Consider the following 14416-nt stretch of genomic DNA (forward strand, 5'->3'; position numbering starts at 1 on the left):
TTTTACAAGGTTTTGCACTTTAAAAAATGAAAGATTGGATGCAAATCCATGAAGACAGAGTAGTTGAGTGATTAGATGTCGAAAACATGGTTTATTTATGCTGTAGAAGTAATCTCAAGGTTTTTTTTTTTTTTTTTTTTTTTTTTTTTTGCTAAATGTCTTATTCATTAATTTGTTCAAGTAATGTACTTTAATATAAGATCATGCATGTACACAAACCAAAAAAGAAATAATTATATACACAAAAAACCCACAAAAGTTCAAATCAAACGTACAGCACACATAAAGCAATTCTGTAGAAACCAACATAGCCCTTGATTCACAGATCACAAATATAAAGATATTTAAGGAAAGTGTATGACATAGTGTGAATTAATGAATCTGGGGCCTGTTGTATAAACTGCTAAGCCTAGTCTTAAAATGTAGTCTTTTTTTCTTTAAGACTGTTCATAACCTTTATAAGTTAGTTATAAAAAAAAAATGTAGGTTGGTCTAATTTGATACTGAAAAGTAAGCAATGGATAAACATAATGGTCATGTTTATAGCCTATCTGTAAAATCACATCAATACATTCTGGCAGTCACTTGTCGCCAACTAGTGGTGTAACAGTATAACCTGCAGACGATATAAGACGAGTGATATGAAGTTCCGTCTACTATAATTAAAAATAATAAAATATATATATTTTTTTTATAGATTTACTATCATAATTATTTTGTTTTTCGGATGGGTATAACGGGTGAACACTGAACAGAACACTCATAAAACCCCGCTACACATGTTCATATGTATGGGGGCGTTCACACAATGTCCTGCACGGTCACTGAAGCTCTGGGGGTTTTATGAGTGTTCTGTTCACCCTGGTACTGTTTGATTACTCGAGATACCGTTACTTAGCACTTCACGCACTTCACACACCATACACTCAATGAAATCATCATAAGGTGACCATGAGCGGGTTTACTGGCAAGCGGACTGAAACTACAGAGGTATGTTCTAAATAACACTAGACTGTATGATTTATGTAAATTCAGCAACTAATTCCACGTGCATGTAGTTTTTTGTAGTGTGCGATTTTATACTATTTTTGTTTTATTTTTAATGAAGCATGTGGAGCTGCACGTGTTTTTTGTACCTGATGATCAGTTTGATCGGAGGTTGAATAAAGTTTCAGCGGAAGCTGTGGACACTTTCATCTCAGCTGGATTTATCAGGTCAGTTATTTTGTCATGTTTTACATTTGTAAATATAGGCTCTGTATATATATATACACATTTGAAGTTGTAATTTCTCTTGACCACAAAATAAACTCTAGTCATTAAACAGCAAAAACGTAAAGGCAACATACCAAATTACCAAATCATTATTTTAATCAGCAGAAAATGTCGAGAATAATATAAACCATGTGTGACAACCTACCTTGATCTGATATTTATGGGGGGAAAAAAAAAGTTCAGCTTCTGTTAAAATCTCCCACCATCAAATTTTGATTCTTGTCTGTATTTTCAATTGCAGGACCAAATTCACAAATGTTCTAATTAAAGACAATGTTGAACTTGTGTTTGAAAGTAACATAAAAAAAAAAAAAAACACTGCTGGAAAAAAAAATAATATTAATAATAAAGCCCCAAAAAAACAAGAATTTGTGTAATTTTGACTCTAAATCTTATAGTTACTGAGTTACTGAGATACAGATATTGTGGCAACTAAGCTCTAAACTATAGGGTTAGTATTGTTTAATATTTCCAATTAAATAGATTTTGATCCACAAATAAAGAGATTATAATAATTCTAACCAAGTGCTGATCTTCCCTACTCAGTTTATTCATTGTTGAGAGTCTGTCTGATGTCAGTGCTTTTTGTTTCAGAGTGGATTCAGATGTGAGTCTGTCTGATCTCAGATCTGATCTTGGATCCTTTCTTGGGCTGGACAGAATCACAGAGAGATATGTTTTTTTAAAATGCGTTGGCAGAAGTTTGGCACTGGTGAGTAGCTACCATGTCAGTATAATTAATGAAATAAATGAATGAAAGTAACCTAAAATTAATGTAACCAGAGGTTGGAGTTATTTACAGTACACCGCATCAAGCACAAAGTGTAAAGATGATAATGGTGCTGGTTAAAAGTTTGAAAGTAAATAGAACACAGGACAAAAATACAATACTTCACTCTCAATACAATTGCAAAATGTGACCTATGAATATATACAGATGTATAATTACTATTGAGAAGCAAATGTAAAGCTAAAATAAACTTTCAGCACTCCTGTCATTTGATCTCAGGTTAAATTCAGACAAGAGGGAGAACTGACAGTAAAATCATTCACTCCACCATTTGTAAGTACTCATGATATATAAAGAGTCTAGTTTTATTTGTTGTAATCAACCGATTTATGCATGGTTTCTGTCTTCTTTCCATGCCCCCATTAGGCTCCTTTTCCTGAGCTCTACCTTTTACCCGTGGTAGAGAATGACAGTGGCCTTTGCTCCAGCTCTCTAACCCCTGATACTTTATTAAGCAACACAGACCATCACAGTCACGATTTGCCAAGACCATCATGTGCACCTGGAAAGATAAAAGAGCCTATTAAATTCCCCTCAATCAATAAAGGGCCTCAGCAATCTGTCCTAATGCAGGATTCAGAGGAGAGTGATGAAGATGCAGAATTCACTGACACTCCTCATCTAACATACAGTTCACAAGATCAGATGGAACCTGTAAACAAACAGCCTGGTATGAAAACACAAAGAACAGATGCACTCTTTATAACTAACCACACCTGGGGATGGTTACACCATCTGTGCGCAAGTTAAAACTTTGCCTCTCAGCCCTTTGCATTTTTTAAAAGTTTTGCATGCAGACGTTGTCAAAACCATCTCTTTTCACACAGATTTGTGAAAAAAAAAAATACTAAAAACACTGTATTACGCATGCCAAGCCAGCAGTTGGCGATGTCACTTTGTAAAGACACACTACGCATCTATTGAACCCTAATACATGTCATGCATAATAATGCATGACATCACAACAAATTTGCATTTTTGTAGTTTACACAGAGATGATAATGGTATCGTTTTCAAAAACTTGTACTTTAAAACCCTGTTTTCAGGTCCCAAAGCACCATTGTCCACTAAATGAACCACAAAAATGCACAAAAAAGGTTTCTGTTTTTTAAATAGTGTTGTGTAAACAACCCCTAAGTTAAAACTTGCACACTACTAAATATTTTTAGATTGCACCTTAAAATTTATAGTTGAAACATAACTCTAATATTTACAGAAGTCTCAGACCAGGAGTTAACGGTTTGAACAAAGTAGCAGATTGATTGAATTGCATCAATAATTAAATATAAAACTGTTTTACTCGAGATGCGTTCAAAGGAGCTACCAAAGAACATTACTGATGTCCATTCGCATATGCAGATTGGATAAATGTCTTATTATGTGACTATGCATTATTTTACACCTTTATTTTACTTTACTAGAGTATTTTACTTAACTACGTTCTGCCTTAAGAACAAATGGTGCAGCCGAATAAAGTATTAAGTTAGCATCTAGTGTGGGTTTACATTCCAATTTAAGTAAGAACTTACCAAAGGCTATTGCAACCCTACCATCTACCCAAACTCATCTGCTGATTAGCTAAATACTCTATGGCCTAAGCTGAATTGCTGTGTCCAGTAAAGGAGACATGTAAAAAATTATACACATTTTTATAATGATCGTTTATAATGATCATTCATGTGAAGTGCAAATTACCAACCTGATCTCACAGGAGAACTTCACTAAGAGGTGGCGATTTTGTGTTAATTTGTATGACATGAATCATACAAAAACATATGATTATTTAAAAAGTAAAAAATTCATGAAGTCCACCTCATACCATCACATGGGGCATAAAAGCAGATTGTACGAAGATGTACAAATGAGATTGTACAATTTTCGTAGAAATTAGCCACCAATTCACAAAAACATAAAATAGTTGTATTTTTACTTAAATACTTATTACAACAATATTGGGTACTTATGTCAGGTTATTCATTTATGTTCAATGCAGACAGACATCTTACTAAACAGGGTGGCGCTTTTCAAGTAGAAATGGATACAGCTGCAAAAAAGGAACATTGTTTTAAAAGAAACAACAGAAACTCTGGAGCGCCCGAGGCATTTGGGGATTCCCATGGACTGGCAAGGTAAACTGATTCTTTTGGCTTCTGCCATTGTGAAAAGACTTAATAATTAACTATTTATTGGTAATAAATATGAAAAGGATTAGCTTTATAATGAAATATTTAGTTGCCTAAGTTACCCTATTTTATACATCTAGGAAATTCAATAGTTCTCTGACACTGAAATCAAGTGAAGAAAAAACAGATGATACGGTAAGGCATAATCTTATTGGTCTCATATTGCATTTGATAAATCCAATAGAGCATCTTTCAAGTCATTCAAGTTTTGTACAGAATACAGTGTTGTAGTTTCAGAATTTCACCCAGACCCACAACCCTTTGGAGAGTTTCTGAGGGTTTAGTAGAGATCGTCCAGACAAAACAGGAAGTAACATACCCTCATTAAGACACCATGTGGTTTATTGGCTGAGTAAAATTCCTCACGCAGCTGGCGGTTGAACAGTGTGTTCTGGACATTGTTGTGAGAAGCTTTCAGTGTGGATTTTATATGTTTTCACAGGTTCTTATGAGTAGACCAACCTCTCCACTACCAGCAGAGAGCAGTTCTCCACTGTCTGTCTATTCCCTGGAACGTTATACACAGCAAACTACGACTAGTAAGATAATATTAGCAGTGACTAACAAATGTTTTTGTTCTTGAATACTGTATTCAAAATTTTATGCTTTTAGACAATGAGCTGATAATGGAACTCAAGCTACTCAAAGAGCAAAGGAAGGAGCTTGAACAAACAAGGCAAGAGCTTTTGAAAAAGGGTAGAGAGCTTTTAGCTCTTAAAAGACATCGCAGGAACCAAGGTATAATGACCTTTACAATTACACATGTACACTTCCCATATGTACTTTTGTGGACCTGACAGTGCATTTCAGTGGGGCCTAAGTCTGGGGTTGAAGTCTGGACTTTGACTAGGCACTTATAAACCCTAAATTTTTGTAGGTTTTAACCATTCTAGTAGACGGATCATTGTCTTTCTGCTCAGCTTCGGTTCACAGACAGATGGCTAACGTTCTTCAAAGAATTCTGTAAACCAGAGATAAATTCACAGTTCTTTCAAAGATGAAAAGGCATCCTAATGCAGCAAAACATCCAATATGATCTCATGAGAAAATGTAACTATTTTATGAGGTGGCAATTTCATATGAATTTGTACTATGCGATTCAGAAGAAAACATACGATTTTTAGAAGAAAAAAAGGTTCACCTCTTACCACACTTAAACTTAACCATCAGTGGGGCGTAAGCAGATGGTATGAATGGTAAAAAGGTATGAATAAGATGTACAAATTCATACAAAATTATTCACCAGTTCACCAAGCATAAAGTAGTTACAAATTGTCCTGAGATTGTTTTGAAACATCCCCAAACCATCACACTACCATCAATGTGCTTGTCTATTGCTGTGAAGTTTTTCTAATGAAATGCAAGAGTTTTCAACAAACATAATCTGCCTTTAAAAATGTTACTTTAGAAAATGTTCTACTTTTGATTCATCTGCCCATGAAGCACTGTTCCAGAGTTCGAAAGGATCATCTAGGATGTTTAATAATTAATAATTAAAAGGTCATCTGATGGGTTGACAGGGGAAGCTGGAGACAAACCGATGATGGGATGGTGGGAAAACCACTCTTCTATATCCATCATGGAAGTGGGGGAAATTATACATTATTGCATGTTGTGAATCTTCTGTTACATCATCATGATCATCACTAGCAGGCTTTAGTGCAGATTTAATTGGGCATTTTGTGGCACATATATGTCAATATTATGCAAAGAATATAATCTTTAAAAACTAAAACTTTGATTCTGAGAGCTGGACAGTCAGTAACACTTTATTTTGATAGTCTACTTTATAATTCTACTAGAAGTAACTTTGCAACTACATGTCAACTACCAGTCAGAGTATTAGTAGACTGTCTGCTTAATATCTGAACATTTCTTATAGTCAACAAAATGTCTAAAGGGGACCATTAAAATAAATTGTAACCAAAATATGTTAAACATTTAATGATCTGTCTGTCTTCATATAAGATATTTTAGGATTATAGTTTCTTTTAAATCTATGAGATTTCATGTTTGTGAAATGGGTGTTAAGTGAGGTTATGTTTTTTTTTTTTTTTTGCCTCTGAAGCACGCGACAGGTGGAAGAGGCAATATTTTGACACTAAGAAGGCAACAACACTTCTTGAGGACACACTTAAGAGTGTACAACTGGAACTACACACCTTCTACAGTAAAATGCTACAACAACTCCAAGCCAGAGATGGTGCAAAACGACGAATGCAAGCAAGGAAACAATCAAGCACAAAGTTGAAGGTAGTTTTTTATTTTTTTTTTTTTTTTATTACTCTCATTTCAGTAAAATAATGACCCAATCATGCTTCATTTGTAGAACTCCTCGACAGGGAAGAAACTGCTGTTTCTTTCTTAATTTAATATTTTGATCAAAAACATTGTGCTTTGCACTTACAGAATGAGTTGATAATCCAGATTATGACGGAGAGCAGTGAAATTGATAATCTGAGGAAAAATGTGGATGATGCTAAAATGAAACTGGCTACAGAGATCAAGGTACTGTACCAAACAGACATGCCCTGGTTAATTCTTTTGTTACTTTCTACATTTATTTATTCATTTATCTTTATTTGTCTAGTTGAGAAAGCAAGCTGCCACAGAACTACCATCCCTGAGAGCAGAACTGATGCAAAAGAGAGCTCAGTTTTAAGGAAACACAGAATACACATCTATGTGCTTAACATTAGATTTCTTAGAAATTAGATTTCTTTGTGGACAAAAGTTGTGATTCAGCTTTCACTGAAAATTATGAAATTATGTATAAAAGACTTCTTACATTTACACAAAGCACAAAAGATAGTATTTAAGAGATTTGACAGATATTGTTTTGGAATTTGAGTAATGTGTAAATCTGCTTCCTGGATTTAGTCTGGCTGTTTAAAAATGAATTATGTAATTTCTGCACCATTAACGTCACCAAATGTACTTAGAAAAATAATGAGTTTCCCCAACACTTCCTCTGTCCTCCAATGATCGGCTAAAGAGATGGTTGAGCTCAGGATGTACAGCAATGGTTTGAAAGCATCACAGTTTTTACACATTTTGGGGAAACCAACCTATGAATGTCTGACTGATAATTGATTGCAGACATTAAGATGGGTTACGACATCCAAAAAAATGACACACTTCTTCTTTAACATATTAACTGGTTGCTGACAAGTAATGTGCCATTTATTCAGTTTATGACAATGACAAATATGACAAATATTTATGGTAAGCACTACTTCTGATTTTATGTGAATATTGACAAAAAACAAAACAAAACAGAGAATCCTATGAGACAGCAGCAGACTCCCTGTGTTCATTGGGTATAAGGGCGTTCCACATGTCCACAGTCTGTTGCTGGGCGATTGGATCACTGCTGTAGTCCAAGAGATTTCCATTCCACATTCCGATTCCTTTCAGACCATGTTGTGCCACATAGGCAGCTTTCAGGGCAATGCTTTCTGGGTCATCATACCACACCTGATGGACCCTGCCTTCTGTGTCCTGTAATATAACATGTCGGTCTAAAATACATTGCCTCATATAAACTCAATACCCCTCACACTATGATGAATAAACAACTGATCACTGAAATTGCATTATGTTTGTAAAGGTGTATTTTATAGTGTATTTACTGTATACAGTAAATATTGTGATAAGACATTTAGAATTCATATTGTACCTTGTAATTATAATATGGAGCTCGCTGGTTTTCATCCCACAGTCTTCCTGATATTGAGCTGTTGATCTGTTTCATCATGATGCTGTATGGAATTTGTTTGCCGGATGCATCACTACATGGAGCCCCTCTGAATGGCACTTTTGGAATTGTACATATTCCATCCTGTTAGAATAACAAAGAGAGTGCCAAACAGAATATAAGTTAAAGCAATTATATCTTCTCTATTCTACTGTCTACCCAACTCGTCGTAATCTAAAAAAAAGATGTAATATAAGTCTAAGGTGTCCCCTGAATGTGTCTGTGAAGTTTCAGCTCAAAATACCCCATAGATTTTTTTAAATTCATTTTTTAACTGCCTATTGTGGGGCATCATTATAAATGAGCCAATTCAGGGCTACTGGCCCTTTAATTCTCGTGCTCCACGCCCACGGAGCTCGCGCTTGCCTTAAACAGTGCATAAACAAAGTTTACACAGCTGATATAACCCTCAAATGGATCTTTACAAAGTGTTCATCATGCATGCGGCATGCATGCGTCGGATTATGTGAGTATTGTATACTGTTATATTGTTTACATTTGATTCTGAATGAATTTGAGGCTGTGCTCCGTGGCTAACGGCTAATGCTACACTGTTGGAGAGATTTATAAAGAATGAAGTTGTGTTTATGCATTATACAGAGTGCAAGTGTTTAATAATTAAAATAGCGACGGCTCTTGTCTCCGTGAATACAGTAAGAAACGATGGTAACTTTAACCACATTTAACAGTACATTAGCAACATGCTAACAAAACATTTAGAAAGACAATTTACAAATATCACTAAAAATATCATGATATCATGGATCATGTCAGTTATTATTGCTCCATCTGCCATTTTTCTCTATTGTTCTTGCTTGCTTACCTAGTCTGTTGATTCACCTGTGCAGATCCAGACGTTACTGGCTGCCCTTGTCTAATGCCTTTCATAATGTTGGGAACATGGGCTGGCATATGCAAATATTGGGGGCGTACACCCCGACTGTTATGTAACAGTCGGTGTTATGTTGAGATTCGCCTGTTCTTCGGAGGTCTTTTAAACAAATGAGATTTATATAAGAAGGAGGAAACAATGGAGTTTGAGACTCACTGTATGTCATTTCCATGTACTGAACTCTTGTTATTTGACTATGCCAAGATAAATTCAATTTTTCATTCGAGGGCACCGTTAAAGTTATTTTTGTACTTATAAGTATAACAACATTTCTATAACAATTTACTATATAAATACTACAAAAAAATGTTTACAAAAATGTCAATGTTATTACTCCTCTGTATGGATGTGTATTTGTGTTTAGGCAAGGGTCAGTTTAGGATCATAGTCATTCCTTATTTTTGTCCACTTTAAGTCAATTGTTTATGTGTAAAACATTTTAAATATGGTCAGTTGAAAGCAAACAAATAAACTATTGTATTATGATATATTATGTGAATAGGCTGAAATCTTGGCCATCAAAAAATAGGCCAAGCTGTATTGTATAAAGCGCTATAAAAAAAATAAAGGTGACTTACCATTAAATCTGTGAACGCATTTGTTAACAATAATGGGAAATAATGGGAAATAATGATTCAATGATGCAAAGAGAGTTTTGGCTGTAAAGCAGCTCTAAAATGAAAAGAAATTCATTGTTCGGATTGTTGCTGGTCAGTTCAGTGTTGATTCAGTTCCATTGAAAAGATCAACAATTATTAAATTAGCTCAATTCAGCTATAAAGGAGCTCAGTAGAAAAGAGTGATGTCATCATACAGCTCAGTTCAGTTCTCATCAAATAGTGTCATAATCTACATAACAATACATATCAATGAGAAGTGATATGCAAATCACACTGGCTATAGAGAAAATAGAGAAAAATATGACCTCTCTGGTCAATCCAAGCACAGCAAGCTGAGCAGTGTTTGACTCTGCAAGTATAGTTATATAGTATTGTTATTTGCCAAAGCAAGTTTTTTGGTGTTTAACTACCAATTGATTTGACATATTTATTAGTTTATTGCATTGCATTTCACACTTTCTTCCATATCGAAAAGCTGCATGTGATTTTCAATAAAGTACTGAAAATATTGAAAAATAATTTCTTACCTTTGAGAAATTAAGGCAGCTGTAGTCATAACCATACCATGGAACACCCATCACAAGTTTCTTTGGGTCAATGTTCATGCTGATGTATTGATCATAGGCTGTATTGATGTATTGATCATTAGGTGTGCATTTTGAAATGGAAATATGAAAACATAATAAATAAAATAAATCACTTACCTGTCAATGTCTGATTGAAGGGGGCATTGGCCATGGCTATACAATCCTCCCAGATCTGGCTTTGCTCATCATAGGACATAACAAACAAGAGATCACATGAATCGGCAATGGCAAGGTAGTCATAGCAACGCTTATCGATGCATTTGGGTGACCAAGCCACATCAAATGATACCTATGATTAAAGATAAAAAGACAGTATGTCAGGGCCTTTGAAAGTGCCTACATGCTACATGACATCATTTCCTGCGATATGCTGTTTTACCTGAGAGCCTGGGATCTCTGTGTGGAAACTTTCAGTGGTTTCCTTGACAAGGGCTGTCAAAGCATAGTATTCAGGGGAACCGGTCTCCACCGCCTGCTCAACGTCTATGTTTATTCCATCCATGAACTGACTCTTTGCCAGCTGGACCTTTGCCTCGACCCAAGCTGTCCTATTTACAGGATCCACAATATCTGGGAGTGGCACATCTCCTGTAAAGAATATTTCATCCATCAAACATAATAAAACAACTGAATGGAAGAATGTAAAATTGATCAATGATCAAGTCACTGTTACTATTCCTCATACTTTGGGTTAGTGATTTGAAGAAACCCCCAACCTTAAGTACTGAACTTTGGCACATATATTGCCTAGCACTCTTTCTGCTAAAGGCAAAGAATGATATCCCAAATCATGTGGCTAGTTGAGAATAGGTGTCTTAATATTTTTAAGGGTTTTGATTTAGGCATAAAAGAACAAAAAAGTACAAATAATCCCATAGACTTATAGGAAGGACCCAGGCCATATCTACAGACTAGAATATTTTAAATAATATAAATAAAATTATTTTAAATAATTTTAAATAAAAGCCTATAAAACTATAACAACTACATAGAAAAGCCCTGGCAATAATCCACAATACCCCAGCATTGTGGTAGTGGATTTTGCCAGGAAAAGTGCAACATGTTTTTGAGAAAATGTAAAAATTTTGTTTGATTTGAAATGCAGGTTACATCATGCTTATAAAAGACTGAAAACTTCGATATATGTCCAGTCAAACCCTACCTTTCAGGACCAATCGAGCTCCTTTAGAGTGAGCGTAACACATGAGTTCAGCATCATATTGTCCAAAAGCTGCAACTGTTGTCACTTTAGTCCAGTCATAAAACTTCCAAGCCTTTTTCCCAACATCAAATACAAAAACCTGGAAAAGATACTTTGTGTTAGGCAGCTTTCTAGAATAAAGTGTTTTTATATATATAAGAGATTGTTGTCTTTATCACATAATACAATGTTATAAACAGTGCATTTTACTCTGACAAAAAAAAAAAAAAAAAAAAAAGTTTAAACATATTTAATGTGGTTGTGGTTATAATTTATTCTTTTCAAAAACCTAATGCAGTAAAACCTAATGCAGCAGTAATCGGTCATGACTAAGTATTGTGAGTGACTGAGCTCAAACAAAATGGAAAAGTAAAAAATACAGCAGTTAAGTTTTTTTTTTTTTTTTCTTTTTTTTTTGAAAACCATAATCAGAAGTGTATCAGAAGGAGGACTAAATGCTTTAGATTTTGACACTATCAATAATGTATTTAAAAATTAATTGGATCAAGGATGTCTTTGTGAAAATAACTTTCCATGGTTCTTGGGTCTTAATTTTCTACTTACCTGTGATTTTAAATGCACTAAACCCCTAATTAAGTTTTCACAAACAAGCTTTGAATGCCTGGAAATTAGTCTACAAACATAATTTCTCTCCCCATTCCTGTGTAATTTGGAATAATCAATATATATTTTTCAAAAACAAAACAATTTTTTGGAATGATTGGTTTAACAAAGGCTTAATTTTTGTTACAGACTTGATAAATCAGTCAGGTGACTTATATAATTATAATGACTTAATTATCTTGGGACAAATGTATCTTTTAAAGAATATTTAAAACTCATTGATTGTATCGCACTGAAACTACTCTATCTTGAAAATGAAAAGATGTATAATCCTGTAAATTGGTTCTCTTCCTGCTCTGACTGTTGATGGCCTTTCCAATATTAACCAAAGAAAAAAGTATTTCACCTAAGGCATTGGTGAAATGGAAACAGGATTATCACTCCCTTGTTTTTCAGAATCTGTGGTCAGATATAAATAAATATGTAATTCCAAATAAAGTCAAAGAAACTCACTTTAAAATAATAAACAGATACTATCCATGTAACAATTTATTAGTAAATTTAAAGAAGGGTTTGCACCATTATGTAGTTTTTGTAAAGAAGAAACAAAAACAATTGTACACTTATTCTTCAGTTGTAATTATACCAAATTATTTTGGTCCCAAGTTTCTATGTTTCTTTTTGACTTGTTTTACAAGTTTGTCACTATAACTGATGTAATGGTCTTGTTTATGGATTGTGATACTGGTTTATTGGAAATGGATAATATAATTAAACTTCTTATTCTGTTAGGGAAATATCATATACATAAAGCAAAATGTATATCGACTGTACCAAATGGTAGACTATTTTCCACTGATTTGAAGATTTTTTATGACTCTCTAACATCAATACAGAACAATCGAAAAGCTAAGACATCTAAGCTGTTGAAAAGGATACTTAATGTAATAGAAACATGATTGATTTGTGATATAAGATACAGAATTTTGATTTAATTGTTTTATTCAAATCTATTTGTATTCCACCACTGTTGTTTCAATTTTAAAAAAAAAGAAAAAAAAAAAAGGTACTTCTATGTGCCACAGAGAAGCTCCACAGCGACCCCCCAAGATTTAGACACTCATTTCGGCATTCATTTTATAAATATTATTATTACAAGACTCAGTGAGTAAACTTGTTTTGAATAATGATCTGGCATATTTTGTTTGCAAATGCCACATAGTTTGATATTTCGCTATCAATACATTTCAGACATTTTAAAGTTTCCGTTTTCGACATTACATAGTTCGACGGTATCAGCTGATCGCTGGATGGGTCCATAATGACTGTCACTCACCTCAAACGCCGGTTGGGATCGAATGGGTTGACAGAGTTCCTCCCGTGCACAAGGACAAACGTTGGACCACACCTGTGCGGACAAAGTCAGCACGAAGAGTGACACAGAAATCCACATTGTTTGTTGACGCTAAAATATATGTTAAAACCCTGTAATGAAAATCATCACTTCTGTCTGCACATCAAAACAGAGAGAAACAATACTAACATGTGACACCAAAGAAATGAAAGTGATAGATGAGAAATACATAAGACACCGAGTCACAAAGGGGGCGGGGTAAACTGTCTTTTGGACTGTTTTCATTGGTCTTATTCGATAACACGATTCCCATGACATGAAATGTTACGTGATAAATTATAGATAATTCTAGTTGTGACTTTTTTGAATATTGTTTATCTGTTACCGTCTAAATGCACCGCTATATTCTAAACTGATGATATCATTAAATCATAGGCTATTGTTAAATTATTATTATTAAATAAAGCCATATTAATAAAACTGTTACGTTTTTGGTAACACTTCAGTATAGGGAAGAATGATCACTTTTAACTAGTTGCTTATTAGCCTGCTTATAGGCTGATTATTAGTAGCCTACTTATAAAGCACATATTAATGCCTTATTCTGCATGACCATATTCTATATACATTAATTCTACCAAATACCTGAACTTAATCACTACAACAACTAGGCTACCTTACTGTTAATATGCAGTAAATTAGTTTATTGAGGGAAAAGTCAATAGTAGTCAATATGTGTACCCCATACTAAAAAGTTACCCGTTTTAATTCAATTTGGTTTTAACTATAAAAGTGCTGTCACATTTACTTTTTTTTTTTTAAGCAAATTTTTGCAGACGAAATCCAGTCTTTTCAATATGAACCCATATCTGGAATTTTGCGCAAGGATGAAAGATTTCCCTAAGCAGATTTTGTAATAGGTCAAGGACTAGATATACGACTCCAGGCTTTAATAAAGGCCTTCTGAAGCAAAGCAATTGCTTTTTGTAAGAAAAATATCAATATTTATAACTTTATAAACCATAATCACTGGCTTCCGTACGCAAGTCCAGTTTTGGCGGAAGAGTGACTTCTGACCCTATGCATGATGTATATTCAGGAATGAGATTAGTGCAAAACAAAACACCAGTAATTAATTATAAGTCTAAAATGAGAATTTTTAAAGAGAAATGTCAGAGGATTTCGATATAAGA

General features: G+C 34.2%; 2 protein-coding genes across 2 annotated transcripts; one reads left to right on the forward strand and one right to left on the reverse strand.

Annotated features, from left to right (window-relative positions):
• The first annotated feature begins 113 nt into the window (after positions 1-113).
• On the forward strand, positions 114-6910 carry spata1 (spermatogenesis associated 1). The gene is made up of 12 exons (XM_048173691.1): positions 114-990; positions 1109-1215; positions 1870-1987; positions 2285-2338; positions 2432-2735; positions 4059-4194; positions 4329-4383; positions 4691-4787; positions 4861-4986; positions 6317-6501; positions 6664-6756; positions 6839-6910. Exons 1-12 carry the CDS (start codon positions 952-954, stop codon positions 6908-6910), a joined length of 1386 nt encoding a protein of 461 aa, XP_048029648.1. The 5' UTR covers positions 114-951.
• Positions 6496-13438, reverse strand: ctbs (chitobiase, di-N-acetyl-). The gene is made up of 7 exons (XM_048172559.1): positions 13206-13438; positions 11267-11405; positions 10484-10692; positions 10222-10393; positions 10045-10142; positions 7928-8089; positions 6496-7749 (listed from the first exon to the last, which is right to left on the reverse strand). Exons 1-7 carry the CDS (start codon positions 13320-13322, stop codon positions 7534-7536), a joined length of 1113 nt encoding a protein of 370 aa, XP_048028516.1. The 5' UTR covers positions 13323-13438; the 3' UTR covers positions 6496-7533.
• Between the last annotated feature and the right edge of the window lie 978 nt (positions 13439-14416).

Source organism: Megalobrama amblycephala, linkage group LG21 (assembly GCF_018812025.1).
Source record: "Megalobrama amblycephala isolate DHTTF-2021 linkage group LG21, ASM1881202v1, whole genome shotgun sequence".
In the NCBI taxonomy this organism is placed as follows: Eukaryota; Metazoa; Chordata; class Actinopteri; order Cypriniformes; family Xenocyprididae; genus Megalobrama; species Megalobrama amblycephala.